At 41.7% G+C, this 18602-nt stretch overlaps 1 protein-coding gene across 1 annotated transcript in view; it reads right to left on the minus strand.

Moving 5' to 3' along the window:
• Positions 1-1999: 1999 nt before the first annotated feature.
• The window catches only part of SLC6A2 (solute carrier family 6 member 2), a 378218-nt gene continuing 361615 nt past the window's right edge, over positions 2000-18602 (minus strand). Inside the window, exons 20-23 of the mRNA XM_075325426.1 lie at positions 16979-17079; positions 8738-8905; positions 6624-6695; positions 2000-4656 (exon numbers count right to left, since the gene is read on the minus strand). Coding sequence (XP_075181541.1) covers positions 4630-4656; positions 6624-6695; positions 8738-8905; positions 16979-17079 — 368 coding nt within the window. The 3' untranslated portion in view covers positions 2000-4629. The remainder of the gene's footprint in view (positions 4657-6623; positions 6696-8737; positions 8906-16978; positions 17080-18602) is intronic.

The raw sequence follows: 18602 nt of genomic DNA on the forward strand, positions 1-18602 counted from the left end.
ATATGCATCAGGGTGTCTTCCCCATGCTGACTCCAATTCCATTTGAGTGATGTTTACATCCATTTCAGAAATTTTTCTTGCCCAATCCACCCAACCCACCTGTTAGGGTCTTCTGGAAAAAAAAGCTCCTGTTTCCTATTGACCACCATTTTGCTTGGTAATCTAGTCGAGCCTATCAGAACATGCAATCAGCTCAATTTTAATACCAAGTACTCAAGCATTTGAATTCTCTCATCACTAATCCCATGTGAGTAACCTCAGGGTGCTATAGAGATTTTCAGTGCATTATGAATAATACGTTTGGGAGTATTTCCTAATATATATACTGTAGAATATATAGTATACCTCAGCTGGATATGGTTACGAGGACGCACATCCAGCTGAAATGCATTGCGGCACAGAGACCCATCGGATTGCAGCACTGCAATACATGATGGCAGCCAAACAGAGGCTTAACAGCTGACAAGATTGCACAACAGTAACGACATTTGGTGCCATAGCAGGCACGATAATGTCAGCTGCCAGCCACTGTGCTACCTACAAAAGGAGGACACTATGTGACGTGGGAGCTGGGAAATGGGAGTATAATGTTTTGGGGGTTTGTTATGCATTGGAGACAGAATGGGGTTACATATGCCAGGAAGGGGCCAAGGATAAGGACATATATGCCAGGATGAGGACATCTATACCAGAATGGGGAACACACATACTAGGATGGGCCCAGCATAGGGACATACTGTATATAACAGGATGGGGACATATATACCAGGATGGACCCAGGATGGGGGACATGTTTACCAGGGTGAAGACATATACCGGGATGGGGTACATATACCTGGATGGCAGAAATGCATACTAGGATGGGCCCAATATGAGGACATGTATCCGGATGGGGGACATATATACCAGTATGGGCCTAGGATGGGAAACATATACCAGGATGAAGGACCTATTTACCAGGATAAGGGACATTACTACATAATGAAGGGGAACTGGGGGAAACTCTTGTGTCTTTATAGGATTTATAAAGCTACAAGGGCCCATACACCTGATTAACATGCGGGGAGGTAAATTTTTGCACCATCAGACTCTAGTTACACCACTGATTAAGGGCTTCAGTTATCAAGATTGTTTAAAAGGAAAACTGGTTTTATTTCCCTTAGCAACCAATCAGAGCACAGCTTTCGTTTTGTAAACAGCTCTGGTAAAAATAAAAGTTGTACTGTGATTGGTTGTTATAAATAACAAAGACATTTCTTTCAACCAGTTTTGATAAAATTTGCCATGTGTTTGGCCTGCTTCTTTTTTTTGGAGGGGGGAGGTTGGAGGGGTTGGGAACGCATCTTTAAAGGTTCAAGAATGGTGATAAATGAAGCATTTCTCCATAGCAACCAATTAGATTTTAGGTCTCATTTTCCAGAGGCCATTTTGAAAATCAAAGAAGTAATCTGATTGGAGGTTGAGGAAAACTGGCATTTACCTGCAAAATACAGTTCTTTATTTGTTATTTTCACATATTACACGTTGTTTTTATTGCATGTTCAGTATTGTCTACTGAATGCTCAGTTTTAATTATATAACAGTCATGCAAAATAGGTTATGGTATACATTTCACAATAATAGTCCATTATATACATATAGATATTTAATATTTGTTGTTTAGCAATATAAATTAATGGCTTGACTTACTATGTGAGATTAAAAAAATGTGATATTGCGTACAACATGAGGTATAAAAATCAAAAGTCACAAAAAAATACTTGTTTCACAAAAAAATAGCTACAATGGGAGTGACATATTAAAAGAAGTGCAATGAAAAGTAGAGCAGTTGCCCGTAGCAACCAATAAAATCCCAATTCCCGAATGCCCTTTAAAATTGAAATCTAAACAGGTTGCTATGAGCAACCAATCCAGCTTGTGTTACTTTTGAGAAGTTAGTACACCGGCCTCATCAGGTAGAAGGAATCTCTATGTAATAGTTTATGCCATTTGAGTGGTGAAATCTGGTGACAGATCCTTTTTAAAGGGGTTGTCCAGTTTATAACAAAAGGCAGAGAATGTAATAAAAAACAATCGTTACCCTTTAAGCCGCCATTGCTCAAGACCTGCAGCTGATAATATGCCATCTAAGTTTGTGACCATCGGCACATGAGTTAGAGCTAAGAGCTGCTCTTACAATTGTGATTTTATTTGCTTAAAAAGGAGTATTCCCATCTCCAAAATCATATCCCAATATGTAGTAGGTGTGATAATAAGAATATTAGCAAATACCTCCAATTAGACATGTAGTATAGTTCACTTACCTCATGATCAGGGCATTGCAGGACCTTAGGTATCCATGATTACGACCACGCTTATATAGTGACAGTTAGTTGCTAGTGGTTGTAACCATGGATACCTGTCACTAAATGCGTGGTCCTAACCATGGATACCTAAGGACCTGCAATGCCCTGCACATGAGGTAAGTGATAAAGGGAATTAGAAGAACTATACTACATTTCTAATTGGAGGTATTTGCTAATATTATATACTGGGACAGGATCTTGGAGATGGGAATAACCCTTTAAGTAATATCACACTCCCTGCCTTTTTTGGGGGGAAAAAAAATGGACAATCCCTTTAAGTAGAGCATATTATATGCAAAGTCTACTCTATCATTAGCTGAAACAGCACAAGACGTATTGTGCTCGCATGCTAGTAGCACCTAACAAGGAGTAGATTGGACTCCTAAGTGTATTTAGGAGGGTACCGATCTCCACCTGATAAAACCCTCACTTTCTACTGATGACTACTGCAGATACAAAGCAGCCATCAGTCAATAGTGAAAGATAGAGGAAAATGAAGACCAGGTGCTACATCCAATTTCTAAAGCGGCCATGGCCAATCACGACATCGCTGATGTACAAACATTTGTTCTGCAAACTACTATCTCTCCCAAGTCTCCAATATACGTGACCACTCGGTTTGGCGTTCATGTGTTTTCAATGGGCAGTGAGAAGAATGCCACAAGCTAACCCCTAGAAAGTTAGAGAGGTATTCCCATCTCCAAGATATTATCACAATATATAGTAGGTATAATAATAATATTAGCAAATTCCTCCAATTAGAAATGTAGTATAGTTCTCCTGATTAGCTATGTCTCTTACCTCATGTGCAGGGCATTACAGCTAAGGTATCCATGGTTACGACCACTGATATAGTGAGAGTTAGATATCCATGGTTATGACCATGAGCAACTAAGCTGCAATGTCCTGCACATGAGGTAAGAGACATAGCTAATCAGGAGAACTATACTACATTTCTAAATGGAGGCATTTGCTAACAATTATTATTATTACTATTACACCTACTAGTGACAGTTAGTTGCTCGTTGTCATAACTATGGATATTTAAGCTACAATGTCCTGCACATGAGGTAAGACATAGCTAATCAGGAGAACTATACTACATTTCTAAAATGGAGGTATGTCCTAATAATAATATTATTATTATTATTATTAATAATAATATACCTATTAGTGACAGTTTGTTGTTCATGGTCATAACTATGGATATTTAAGCTACAAAGCCCTGCACATGAAGTAGGAGACATAGCTAATCAGGAGAACTATACTACATATCTAAATGGAGGCATTTGCTAATATTAATTATAATTAAATTATTATTATTATTACTACTACTACTACACCTACTAGTGACAGTTAGTTGCTCGTTGTCATAACTATGGATATTTAAGCTACAATGTCCTGCACATGAGGTAAGACATTGCTAATCAGGAGAACTATACTACATTTCTAAAATGGAGGTATATCATAATAATAATAATAATAATATTCCTACTAGTGACAGTTAGTTGCTCGTGGTCATCGCTATGGATATTTAGGCTGCAATACCCTGCACATGAGGTAAGAGATATAGCTAATCAGGAGAACTATACTACATTTCTAATTGGAGGTATTTATGAAAAAGTATGAATATTAATAGTATTATTATTACTACTACTACACCTACTACATATTAGGATAGGATTTTGGAGGTGGGAATACCCCTTTAAAATCTTAACTGCCTGATCTTTTTGTCTCCCAACATCAGCTGTCAGGGACATTAGGGAGGCCCCAAATTCGTGTCTTATCAGATGCTCAGATTTACATCCAGTCCACCCCAAAAAAATCAGTGCATATGGCCGTCTTTCATCTATAGACTCCAATATAATCCCATTTTTAGATGTTATTTGTTAAACATTCCAAAATTTTGGTGTACTGTTTTATTGAATTGGGGAGGTTTAGCTTACCTTGCATCAACCAGTCCCATTCAGACAACATAGAGGTAGTTTTTTTTTCTGTCTTTTTATGTGGAGGTAATGAAACACCATTATGGGGGGTTTATTTTTTGTTTTACCACTTTTTCACCCATCCCCAGCAAATACTTTACCGTACTAGTGACATCTAATTGTCAAAAATTTTGAATAAACATTTTGCAATAAAAAAAAAATTATTAAAAAAAAAAGGAGTTATAGTTGGCATTAAAGACATATGGGAAAGAGTCTGCTTCTCTTTGGCTATCCAAATTTCAATCCAAACAGCCTAACGCAGGTGGTCCCAGAGTAGCCTCAATGTCCATCATGATTTTCTATCCTATAGTAAGCCAATGTTTGAGCTGCAAGAAAGCACACCATCAATTAACAAGGATTCATTATACAGCGTTTCCCCCAAAAAAGGCCCTAGCAGGAATATTCAGCCTTTTTAGAATATGCTTAAAATATAAGCCCTACTCCAAAAATAAGCCCTAATTATGGGTCATCATACTAATAGTATCCTGGAATAGGACTTGAGAAGCCCTTTCAGCATATGTGACTTATTGGTGTACATTGCGGTAAGCCCAGGAAGTTTATAGTCATATGCCGACAAGTTAATGGAATGAATATTCACCCCTCTGCCAGGGTCTGTGATTTGAATGTGTGATAATGAAATAATGAATATTCACCCCCTTCCCCCACCCAACCCTCTGCCAGCATCACAGGGATAGGCGAGTTAATGGAATGAATATTTACGCCTCTGCCGGCAGCAGTGATTAGAACTTGTGTTAATGAAATAATGAATATTCACCCCTTCCCCCACCAACACCTCTGCACTGGCATCAGTGGTTGGAATTTGTGTTAATGAAATAATGAATATTCACCCCCTTTTCCCATCCACCCCTCTGCCAGCATCACAGGGACAGGTGAGATAATGGAATGAATATTCACCCCTCTGCCAGTGTCAGTGATTTGAATGTGTGATAATGAAATAATGAATATTCCCCCACCACCTCTCTGCCGGCATCATTGATTGGAACTTGTGTTAATGAAATAATGAATATTCACCCCCTTCCCCCACCCAACCCTCTGCCAGCATCACAAGGATAGGCGAGTTAATGGAATGAATATTCATGCCTCTGCTGGCAGCAGTGATTAGAACTTGTGTTAATGAAATAATGAATATTCACCCCTTCCCCCACCAACACCTCTGCACTGGCATCAGTGGTTGGAATTTGTGTTAAGGAAATAATGAATATTCATCCCCTTTCCCCACCCACCCCTCTGCCAGCATCACGGGGATAGGTGAGATAATGGAATGAATATTCACCCCTCTGCCAGTGTCAGTGATTTGAATGTGTGATAATGAAATGATGAATATTCCCCCACCACCTCTCTGCCAGCGTCATTGATTGGAACTTGTGTTAATGAAATAATGAATATTCACCCCTTTCCCCCACCCATGTGCACAGCATTAGTGATTCACTCAGACTGTCATATGATTGGCCAAGGATCGCAGCCCAATGCTCAACACTGGCAAGCGGCTCTCCTCACCTGAGCATGACAGCTTCATAGAAATACATGCTGATATGCTCGGATCAGGACAGAGGCCTCAATGAGTATGAGCATCGGGCTGCAATACTCTGGCAGTAATTTCACAGTCTGAGTGAATCACTAATGCCATGCACGGTGGTGGGGGAAAGAAGGTGAATATTCATTATTTCATTAAGACAAATTCCAATCAATGATACCAGCAGAGAGGTGGTGGGAAAAGGGGGTGAATATTCATTATTTCATTAACACAAGTTCCAATCACAAATCTTGGCAGAGGGGTGGGTGGAGAAAGGGGGTGAATATTCATTATTTCATTAACACAAGTTCCAACCAGTGACACCAGTGCACTGTGGCGAGTCTGGAAAGGTGCTGAATATTATTTCAGTAACACAAGTTCCAATCACAGATGTTGGCAGAATGGTAGGTGGAGAAAGGGGGTGAATATTCATTATTTCATTAACACAAGTTCCATCACTGACGCCAGTGCAGAATGTGGATGGGGGAAGGGGGTGAATATTCATTTTTTCATTAAAACACAAGTTCCAATCACTGATGCCGATAGAGGGGTGGGAGGGACTATGGGATGGGGAAGGGGTGAATATTCATTTTTCATTGACGGGTTACCCTGTCACTAACACCAATACAAAATATAACAAATCCCTCAAAAATAATCCCTAGCACATCTTTTGGAGCCACCAGTCTTATTAAGACATGGTTCTTATTTTTGGGGAAACACTTTAGAAGAAATGTATATGTGAAAAGGTGAAAAACCTACCTTAAATTGCCTGATGTCTCCTTGAGCAACTAGATGATATTCATTTTCTGGAGTGATACAGTATGCAAGCCTCTAAAATATTGAAAATATATGATATCACATTGATAACCGGTATATTCACATGCAAATATATTATATGAGGCAAGTTCTTTATTCAGGATCACGATGTCTTGGACAAAGTGAAGAGCAGCTACAAAGAACATTACAGACAACCTACTGATTTTAACAGTAATTGTGGAATACTTAAAGTGCTAGCAAATATTTCCTTTTTTCTATACTGTATATTGTAGGCTCTTAAAAGCCATGTAAAATGGGGAAAGTCTGGATCCTAAGACTCCCACTGATCACACAAACCATTGGGCAGATGGATTCAGCTCTTGTACGAGTGCCCACATAGGGGTTTATATGCCCAAAAGGTCTGTGGGGCTGATTCATAAAGGCTGGCATTGAATACGCCAGTCTTAATGGAGGGTGCACTGGAGTATGATGTGACAAATTCATTAAGGGGTGCACACGACCTAATTAACTAATGAACCATCTTCTCAGTGATGGTTGTCTCTGTGCGACTCACCAGAAATGCTACTCCAGCCATTAACTGGAGTAACATTTCTGTCATAAGAAATGCTGAGACTTTTGATGAATTTGACTAGCGGGTTTAGCAATGCCCATGTCCTGCCCTGGCTCTTCCTTAGCTCCATCCATTTTAGCGAAGTTACTTGAAACTAGTGTGAAAACGCCAAAAGTTGCAACATTTTGTGACATTTAAAAAAGAACCTGTCACCAGATTTGGTGACTATAAGCCGCCACCACCACCACTGAGGTCTTATATACAGCATTCTAACATGCTGTATATAAAAGCCCAAGCCGCGCTATATAACATAAAAAACACTTTTATAATACTCACCTAAGGGGTGGGTCCGGTCAAATAGGTGTCGCTGCACTCTGGTCCGGCGCCTGCTCTCTGCTGCGATCTTTGTCCTCCCACCTAGCCCAGTGTGGATGACGCGTCCTATGTCGTCCACAGTAGCCGACATTGCAGTCCTGCGCATGCGTACTTTGATCTGCCCTGTTCAAAGCACACCAAAATATTGTAGTGCGCATGCACGGGTGGTTTTAACATTTTCTTGTGCCTGCGCATTACCATACTTTGATCTGCCCTTAGCAGGACAGATCAAAGTACAGTAAGGAAACATTAAAGACTGCTCGCGCATGTGCACTACAATACTTTGGCCTGCCTTGAACAGGGCAGATCAAAGTGCGCCTGCGCAGGACCTCAATGCCAGCTAGAGTACATGACTTAGGAAGTGTCTTGCACACGGGTCTCAGAAGGAGGACGGCGATCAGCGCAGAGAGGAGGCACCGGACCAGAGAGCTGAGACACCTATCTGATTGGACCACCCCTTAGACGAGTATTATATAGGTGCTTTTAACGTACTACACAGCAGCCTGGGCTCTTATATACAGCATTCTGGAATGCTGTATATAAGAGCTCAGTGGTGGTGACCGCAGCTTATAGACACCAAATCTGGTGATAGCTTCCCTTTAAAAGGTTTGATAAATCGTGGCCCATGCATCTGTAACACTCTTGGCATGCGCACTCATGCATAAGATGAGCCCATCTGACCCATTGGTTTAAGTCAATAGTGGGGTCTTAAGATCACCTCACTTGTCATGAGAGTTCTTTCTTGTTTCAGCATCAAGCTTAAAAGGACATGAAGGAGGAGGATCTTATCAGCACTCTCATCCAATCAACAATGCTGAAACCATTCCATTGATGTTCATTGGTTGACCATAAATGAATGGCAATAGTCCACCATCTAGTCCTCTTCAGTTTAATGCAAGCACATGATTTAGCCATCTTGTCTCCCGGCTGTGCTCATGGTCTGAACCCTGGAGGAATTTGTGACCCTCTGACCCAGCATCACAATTTTTATATTCCTTAGTAAACCAGATTGACCACCATTTTCCTAAGGCAATTTGTAAGTGAAGTTTACACACATTTTGCTTAAATCATAATTGGATTACAAAGCTACATAAACTAAATTTGAACTAAACAATAAAAAATAAAGCTTTTTAGGTAATGTGTCTTCTGTTCATAGTATTTAAAGGTTTACCTTTTTAAAAGACCCGCTCACTGTCAAAAATTTGTAGATAAAATAGATAGGTACTAATAACATTGATGACAGAGCGATGGCCCATCCGGTCCGGTTAGCCCATGGAGGAAAATGGTAATCTTCATAGTCCAACGGCTTGTAGGTCACAATGCTAGTAATCACGACAAACTTCCAGGAGAGATAGAAAAAGAGGCAAGTGTTAAATTGACTATGATCTGATGGGAAAATAAAAAGTCTGAATACTCTAACAAATGAACACTTCATTGAGTAAGAGTAACTAGCTATGACCTATGATTAGGCTCCAACCTTTTTTTGTTATAAGGCAGATCTGGGCAAAATGTAACCAGTGGGCCACGTGTGGTCCTTTGGTTGCTTCTGTGAGGCCTGTAGACTCTTACGACCAAAGGGTCTATTACAGTGGCGTCCAGTATCATCCTGACCCCTCCTGCCTGCTGTTGCCATTCTACCAGTATCCTCTGTACGCAGATACTGGTAAATATAATGGAGTGAGCCACCAGCTCCCTGCTCCATCATTCCCCCTATGTCTCTGCGCCTCTCAGCACAGTAAGACGTGGTGACATCACCAAATTGAAAATACTGCACGGAGCTTCAATACACAGTGCACAGAACAAAGTAACGGAGCGACGGGGATAAGTCAGTAGTAGTATTTTTTTCTTTTTGCTATCGATCAGCACCTGTGTGGGTAGAATGGGGAAATCATTATACTTTGTGGGTGTACTGTGGTAGATTATATTTGAGGGAACATTAAATTGTGTGGGGGGACTGTGCGGTCCATTATACTATGCAGGGGAGGACTATGAGTCTCATATTGTGTGAAGTCATAATACTGTATGGGGGTGAGGGGTTGGTAATTGTTGGGGAAACATACCGTGTGGGGGTCATAATACTTTATGACCAACTGTGTAGGGGGTTGTGGTGTCCATTACACTGTGTGGGAGGAGTTGTGGAGTCTATCATGCTATGGAGGAGTGTTCGGCGTCACAGCGACGTCACTAAGCGGCCGCCCAATAGCAGAGGAGGGGCAGAGATGAGCGGCCGAAACATGCCGCTCACCTCCTTCCTTCCTCATTGCCGGTGGACGGAGGTAAGGAGCTGTTCGTCGTTCCTGCGTTGTCACACATAGCGATGTGTGATGCCGCAGGAACGACGAACAACCAGCGGCATGCCCCACCAACGATATTATGGAAAGGAGCGACAAGTCAACGATCTCTGACGTTTTTTTGCAATCGTTGATAGTCGCTCCTAGGTGTCACACGCTGCGATGTCGCTAACGACGACGGATGAGCGTCACTAACGACGTGACCCCGACGATATATCGTTAGCGATGTCACAGCGTGTAAAGCACCCTTAACTCTACCATCGCTATGCTCGGGTACACTCGGTGCTCAGCCCAGTGCGAGCCACGTGCAGTGTTTGAATGGCTCACACTGGGGGAAATAAGAGCGTTATCAGATGCGGGGTGCACAAAAAAAAAAAAAAAAACTGACAAAGCCCTCCCCCCAGAAGTATTCTGTTTATGGCTGGCTGCATGTGGGTGGAGACTCGACACTGTCCAGTGTCTTCCATTGGGGTTCAGGTCAAGTCAGTGTCCAGAACAAAACTTTATTTAAAGTCCGGCTGAACTCACCAAGCTGAACTTCCATTGGTCCACTCCTCTCTATTGGAGGTCCATTATACTGTATGTAGGATAGCTATGGAGTCCATCAGACTGTGTGTAGAGAGCGGTGAGGTCCATTATATGGTGTTGGGAGCTGAGGGGTCTATCATTCTGTATATGAGGGCTGTGTGGTCCATCATGTTCTGTATGAGAGTTATGAGGTCCATTATACTATATGTGGGGAGCTGTCGGGTTCATCATACTGTATGTGGGAGGCTGTGGGATCCATTATACTATGATATAGCCTCTACAGAGCTCTGATCTCAACATCATTGGCGTAACGATCTTGGTTGTAGGGATCGCCACCGCAACTGGGCCAGTAGATACAGGGGCCCGACAACCACAATGCCTGTTTGAACGGGATGCGTATCTGACTGCACACATCCAGCTGAAATTCATTGCAGCACAGATACTTGCACTGAAATGTGTCGGCCTCCAATTACAAATATGAATATTCACTGCTCCCCACGCCCATAATCCTGCCCACCTCTTTGCACTGAAGATGATGCTGAGAGGTGGGCCTGATTATGGGAGTGGGGAGCAGTGAATATTCATGTTCTTTAATAGTAGCACATGGGTCCGCCCAGCAGCCGGCTTCCTGCAGTGGCGGGGTTGTCACGTGTGCCCCTATGAAAGAATATGGATATTCATTTACGGCTCTCCACGCTTATAATCCTGGGTGTGGGGAGCAGTGAATATTCCAGCAACTGACAACGGTATTAGTGGACATGCATGACAGTGATGTAATGTGCTGCACTGGTTACACGCTGAGGTTAGTTACAAGCATGACAGCATCGTAGGAGGACAGCAGGGGAGCGGAGGGAAACGGAGTATAATTATTTCTTTTTTTTTTTTAATGTGTGCGGCATGATGGGGGATCATATGTACCAGGATACAGCCAGGATGGGGACATATACCAAGATGGAGACCTATACCAGGTTGGGGCTATGATGAGAACATAGATATCATGATGGAGCTATGATGAGGACCTATATAAAAGGATGGGGCCATGATGAGGACCTATCTACCAGGATGGGGCTATGATAGGGACATTATTATATACCAGGATGGGGCAATGATGGGGAGATAGATATCAGGATAGGGCCCTATACGCCAGGATGGGGCTATGAGGAGGACATACACCAGGATGGGGCCATGATCGGGACATATATACCAAGATGGGGTCATGATAGGAACATATATACCAAGATGGAGCCATGATTAGGCCATATACAGTATATCAGGATGGGGCAATGATGGGGACATAGACCATGATGTAGGACATATTTAACAGGAAATGGCCAAAGATAGGGGACATTAGTACAAAACGGGAGTCACTACAACACAATGAAGGGGGAAGGGAGGCAACGTGTATGTCTTTATAGGATTTAGAATGCTAAAAAAGCCCACACATCTGACCAACATGCAGGGAGGGGCAGGGTCAAACTTTGCACCATTGCCCATCAGACTCTAGTCACTCCACTGCTCAATATCATTGAGTGCGTCTGGAATTACATGAAAAGAAAGAAGGATTTTCGCAAACCTACCGTATTTTCGGATTATAAGGGGTGCGTCTTAAAATCCGAATATAGCTTACTGGGAGCTGGAGAATTGGCGTGGGGGGCTGTCTATGCATGCAGCCGGCTGCCTCTCTGGGCGGGCTGGCAGGTGGCAGGGTGCCTTTCTGTGCGGGCTGGCGGCCGGCCAGGTGCCTTTCTGAGAGGGCAGCCAGCTGGCTGCCTTTCTGTATGGGCGGCCGGCTAGATGTGCGGGCTGCGGTGGCAGCAGAAGCTGTGGTAGCTGTGCAGCGGGTGTCCCAGATGCTCTGGCTTCAAATGATGGCGCCCGGAGTCAACACTTGCACAGATGGAGCTCCCGGCTGAGAGCTCCATCTGCACACGCTGCTCCTGGTGCCATTCCTTTGAAGCTGAAGCCCGGACCGCCAACAGAGCGCACCGCACCAGCCTGCTCCAGACAGCTTCCGCTGCCACCGCAGCTTCCCCTGCTAGCACAGACCCCACCACTGCCAGCACAGAGCCCACTAGCACTGCCCCCACCTCCTGTGACTACACTCCACCACCGCTGCCGCCCCCCTGTGGTAAGACAATACTGGAGTAGAAGACAGACCCCAATTTTTTAACCTTTTTTCCTATCTAAATTTGGGGTGAGTCTTATAATCCGGTGCGTTTTATAAAACAAAAAAAACAAATGGTATAAATTCACAGATGTGTGGTTAGTTCTCCCCAAAGTTTTAAAAAATAGCCCTGTGATAATGATAACATACAATGATAACTCCTATGTGCTTAAAGGGTAAACATAAGTAGTTTTACATACAAAATGTGTACTTTCTTCAACCTATTACTATTGTGGAAGATCACTGGGTTAAAAACTACAATACTGAACTCATGTCAGACTCTATAAGCTTTAGGCTACTCAGACATGAACTGTTAAGGAACAAAATATCTGCATAACGTCAGGGGTGACCTTGAAGTGATAAAATGCTAAATCTATTCCGGCAGATGACCATTTGCTGTATCATTAGGGGGCACTAACTGGTTGAGGTTATGGACAGAAAAGTAATATGATTTTTTTTTTATTTTTTGTAAAACCTGCAGATGGATAGTTCTAAATCAAATAAACATTCTGTAGAACATTATGTTTTTTCATAGTGATTTACATTAGAATCTCAATATTAGTAAACCTGTCATTAAAGTTCTTTCCAGGGTCGGCATCAAACTTAAAAGGACATGAAGGAGAAGTCTCCTAGCTGTTGGTATATGTAACAGATGAGGACTTCTTTGTATATGTGTGAAGGAGGACTTTATGCTGATCTAACAGTAGATGGCGATATTGTGTAAAGTTTCCTTACTCACTGTATTGTAAAAAGTCTCGTTACTTCCTGGTTTTGTTTTCTTTTCCTGATGCAATGCTGTATGACTGTGCATATTTTTACCTCATGTTCTCAGAAGTAAAGAGCTTGTTATCCCATGTAATCTGATCTGCGAACTTTCTTCTACACCTGGGAAGCTAGAAGCTGTGCAACACTAGCAATCATCAGTCTCCCCCAATCAGCTGTCCTAAAAACTGTCCAATGATGCTTATTAGTTGACAGCAACTAAATTAAAATGTTAACTGCCCTCTTCAGTTTGAAGCAGGAACATAATGTAGCCTTTTGTTTCTTTGGCACTTAGAAAATTGCCGCTATTATAATTTGTTGTTTTACCAATACATTTACATTACTAGTTATTTTTTTTAGACCCCTTAATGACCACCAATATATCTTCTTACCGATCTGAGATATAAGAGAACAAAATTCTCCAGTGTCTCTTGTACATTATAGCTACTTCATCAGCCATGATCGGTGTTGGTACCACCCATGGCCATATAACCCCTTTGATGCGGTTATCAATAAGGACAGTGGCATCTAGATGGTTAACTGTGCGTGAGGACTCCCTCCTTAACCCTATCAGTACCCAGAGATCGTGATGTTTATAGTCTGGATGGCTACCATCTCAGTTTAAGCCAAGCAATGGCCTTAAAGGCAAACTATCACCAGGTTTTACTACCTCATCTGAGAGCAGCATAATGTAGGAAAAGAGACCCGGATTCCAACTTTGTATCACTTAGTGTACTGGGTGCAGCAGTTGTGACACAATCAGAGTTCTTAGATATACCATATAGCAGAGCTCAGAAATCTAACCCAGTCAACACCACAGCTCTCAGTACACAGTCTCTTGACAATGAGCTGCTTATCAGAAGAAGGTGGGTGGTCCGATTATTACTCACGTGCCATGTAGTCCTGGTAGTGATAATCACCTGGTGATACAACCTTCATTGTAAGTAAACCGCACGCAGCCTGATAAGTGACACATCACTGAATTAAGTGTTTAAACCCCTATTTAATTCTGCTCTTAGATTACATAGCAAAAATATGCTCTGAGATTTCTTTTAGAGTCTGCCAGTTCTAGTGGCCCGTTCAGATGTTAGCAACATTTTAGTGGTAAAAATACAAAATTTTCCTTCAACTCATTCCACTTTGCATTGATTCCTGAAAATCACCTGTAGGGTTAAACTACCAGACAGCAGTTTTGAATATGTTGAGGGGTGCTGTTTTTAAAATTGTATCACTTTGGGGGTTCCAATATATAGGTCCCCGAAAATCACTGCAAAACTTAAAAAGGCACAAAAAAAAAAAAAAAAAGTTTTGTAAATTTTCATTAAAAAAAATTTACTGGTAAATTTGTAAACCTGCTAACACACTAACAAAATAAAAGAACATTTAAGAAGTGGTGTTGATGTAAGGTAGACCTAGGGCAAATGTTATTTACACTGAAAAGCAAAAGGGTAACAATGCTTTGAACTTTTGACTTTTAGGTTCTATATTTCACCATCAACTACTCTACAGCCTTGAACATGCGACTACCTTCATTTTATAAAATTAAAAACAAACATTCACGAAAAAAAATAATTTGAATAAAGACTCGCCCTAGTTCAACAATTTATTAAAAAAAAATAATAATCATCAACATTGGATTACGTTGCAACTTTGAGGATTTTTTTAATTTATGAATTGTTTATTCAAATAAACTATTTTTTCCTGTGTTTATTTTTTTTTGTTTTTAACTCTACACTTGCCAGGTTAGTAATTGATGGGTGTGATAGATGCTTATCCATTACTAACACCTGGACTTTAAGCCAGCTGTCAATTCACAGCTGACATCAAAACCAAAAGTGTTACACCCCATTGTTACTACACTAGGACAATCCAGAAGAGGCTGGCAAAGTGCGAGATTTGGCATATCTAATGGATGCGCCACTTCTGGGGAGGTTGTGGGCTGCTATTTTTAGGCTGGGAAGAGCCAAATATCTATGGGCCTTCCCAGCCTGATAATACCAACCCCCAGCTATCTGCTTTTCTTTGACTAGTTATCAAAAATAGGGCAGAACCCAAGCCATTTTTATTATTTATTTAATTTTATAAAAAAAAAAAAAGCTTGGGATCCCCTCTACTTTTATAACCAGCCAAGGTAAAGCAGACAGCTGAGGATTGCAGCCCCCAGCTGTCTGCTTTCCCTGTGCTGGTTATGAAAAATAGGGGGGACCCCAAGTAATTTATTTTTGTATTTATTCCCTATCCACATTACTTTGCAGGGCAATTGCTCTCATTTTGCTTCCTTTTGCAGCCTCCTAGCCTTTACTACAACCATTTTACAGCACAGACGTTTGGTTCACCATTGACTTATATTGGGTTTATGGTCAAGTCTGGATGCCGAACTGAACGTTTAACTAAAATCCGGCTGAACCCAGTGAACCAAATCTTCTAGGGGTCCGCTCATCCCAATTCACAATATTTGCAAGTTTTCTGCCATACATTACAGCAAAATTTGTTGTATAGTAGTAGATCACATTCCTTTTGATAAACAAATTCCACTCTTTAAAAAAGTGCCTAAAATAGCAAAAACTTACAAAATTTGTTGCCAATACCACTTGCGTCAAACTTTGTTACTTTTTTAATGCCACGTTTTTGGCAAACAGTTGATGATAAATTCCTCCCATTATGTGCAATATGTTCAATATATTACTTTAAAATAAAAAAAAAAGTCCATGGAGTCTCTGTTAGGAGTCTCGACACAGAAACTAGCCAGATATCCCTCCGGGAAGGACCTAGCCAAGGAGTGGCTCTTTTTAGGAGACCACCATATTAAGTGGCCCCTTAGTCAATATCCAACTCTTTGACAAGTTTAAAGATATGACAAGGGAAATAAGGCCAGGTATCCATCCACAGACAGCTGTTTAGGGTTTGGTATTTCCCTTGTCATATCTTTAAAACTTGTCAAAGAGTTGGATATTGACTAAGTCTCTGCAGGTTAATTGCCACGACGTTGAATCGGTGCCTGACCTAGGGTCCTGTACCCAGTCATGCTCGGTACCAGTCAGTTCTTTTGGGCTTGCTGGTGCCGACAGTCCTCCTAGACCATGTTAGTCACACCCTTTTCCAAGGTCACTGCTACCGGTCCCAGACTCCTCTGGTCCCAGACAACCGTCTGCGACCCAACCTCGGTCTAGCTCCCTTGGAGCTAATACTCCAGCCTCTCACACTTTGAGGGCTCTCACTTGACTCCTCTTCTTGCCTCCCACCAGTCTGCCTGACCCCTAGGTGGGTGGCCCTGAGGTGAGGTGTTGATTGGGATTTGTGGTGCGGATGGAGGTGACACCGGTTTCTGGGAACTTTGAACCATGGGGGGTAGGCCATGCACCCTGGGTAAGGATGCAGTACCCTGTGGCACCCTGATGTGCTTAGGGGCGCCACATGATCATAATGAGATTTCTGCTAAAATGTGATCTCCAGGCAACAGAATGTGTGAATATATTATGAAGCTTAGTATTCTAATTGAAAACTGCAATATTTTAAGATTTTTAAATTGAGGGGAAAAAAAACAAACTAGACAACCTAAAATTTTACACATGCATATTTTTTCAACAATGTTGTAAAAAGTAGAATAAAAGACTTTAATATGAATTCAGAATTTGTCCTTATTATTGTTTGGGTTTTTTCTACTAACCAGGAGAAAAGCAGGACTGACAAATTTCCAGCATAGCCTCCAGTAAAGGCCAGGCTTAAAACCAAGCATCCTGTAAATGTCATCACTAAATCGGTCCACACCTAAACAGAAGAGACAGTTATGTCATAAGATTACATTGCAAACAAACAATTATACAGCATAATAAAAAAAAAAGAATCAATTTGGTTATGGCTATGTGCTCACTTCAGGGGTTTTTGAAAGCAAGAATCCAATGGGTAATATCTACCCTTGTGGAGAGGCACATACATGAGTCTGATAGGTCATACAATGCTTGTTTGGAAAATTAGATATGCATATTGCTTCTTCAGATTGGAAGAGGACTTGAACTCTGCCACCTACTAGAAGTAGTTGTTCTAAAAGTCAATATTGACCCTTTATCAAGCCTTGTCACACTTTTTGCAAACACATGTTTCGGGGTGTTTGCCCCTCATCAGTGAAAAGCAAGTGGTATGAGTTGGCTGGATGAGAGACCTCTGATGGAGGTCTAAGGGGTAATGTGTATAATTGTAAGGGGGTGACACCCTGAAATGAGTCTGAAAATAGAATATCTGGCCTGGATTTTATTGTAAGCCATGTGGCAAAGGTTATTAAAGGGTTAATGTTGACTTTTAAGATTGCTGCTTCCAATAGGTGGCAGTAGAGTTCTAGTTCTCTTCCTCTCTAAAAGAGGTAATTTGCAGGAAACAACAATAGGAAAATCCTTAGCACTATAAAAATATTAGAAAGGATTTTTATTTTTTTATTATTACACCTAAGGGACTAAGGTATATCGCAGTCTGATGTAAAATTTAAGGTCTATTACTCATTGAAGTACAATGATGGCAGACATAGTTCTTTCAGTAGGTCCCTGGCTGAAATGACAATGCTACAGGTACTCCAAGATCATCAAGAAGAGGATCATCCACTCCACCTCTGTTTTCAGCCTTCGAAATATCACGTTGATAAAACTAAGAAAATAGACTAGTAGCAGATATAGTCCTGCAATCCAACAGTCCAGCAATCTGGCAGCAGGGTTCAACTGAGTTCACCAAGCACAGCGGTGGAGCTCTGGAGTGTGAACTCCGGTGACCTCACTGCCAGATTGCTGGACGGCTGTGTGGCCGTGTCCAACAAACTGAGAATCCGGTAGCGGGTTCAGATGAGTTCAATAAGTGCAGAGGGGGGAGCCCCCAAGTGTGAACTAAGGTGATCTGACTGTCGGACTGTTAGATCGCGGGACAGGGCAGCACAGCAGGATAACAGTCTGGTAGCTGTGAGGCCTGGAAACCTTAAAGGAGCCTTAAAAGGGAACCTTTAATGTTCCAAGAGTTACCAGCACAGGGCCTTAAAAGGAACCAGTCACCAGGATTTTCTTATATATCCTAAAGCCAGTGCAATACTGGCACTATCAGGATGATTTTATACATATCTGTAGTGGTCAGCTCGGATGTTTAAGTTTTGAAACCCAAGAGAGTAAAGTTTATAAAATCGGCATATTCTTCAGTGACAGCAGCTGAGAATCAGCTAATATATGGGGGAGTATGCAGTTATCCCCTCCCCCTGTTAAAATTAGTATAAGTATTATACAGTTTACTTTTTCTATTGCAGGACCTGTGTGAGATCA

The sequence above is a fragment of the Anomaloglossus baeobatrachus genome, chromosome 10, assembly GCF_048569485.1.
Source record: "Anomaloglossus baeobatrachus isolate aAnoBae1 chromosome 10, aAnoBae1.hap1, whole genome shotgun sequence".
Lineage (NCBI taxonomy): Eukaryota > Metazoa > Chordata > Amphibia > Anura > Aromobatidae > Anomaloglossus > Anomaloglossus baeobatrachus.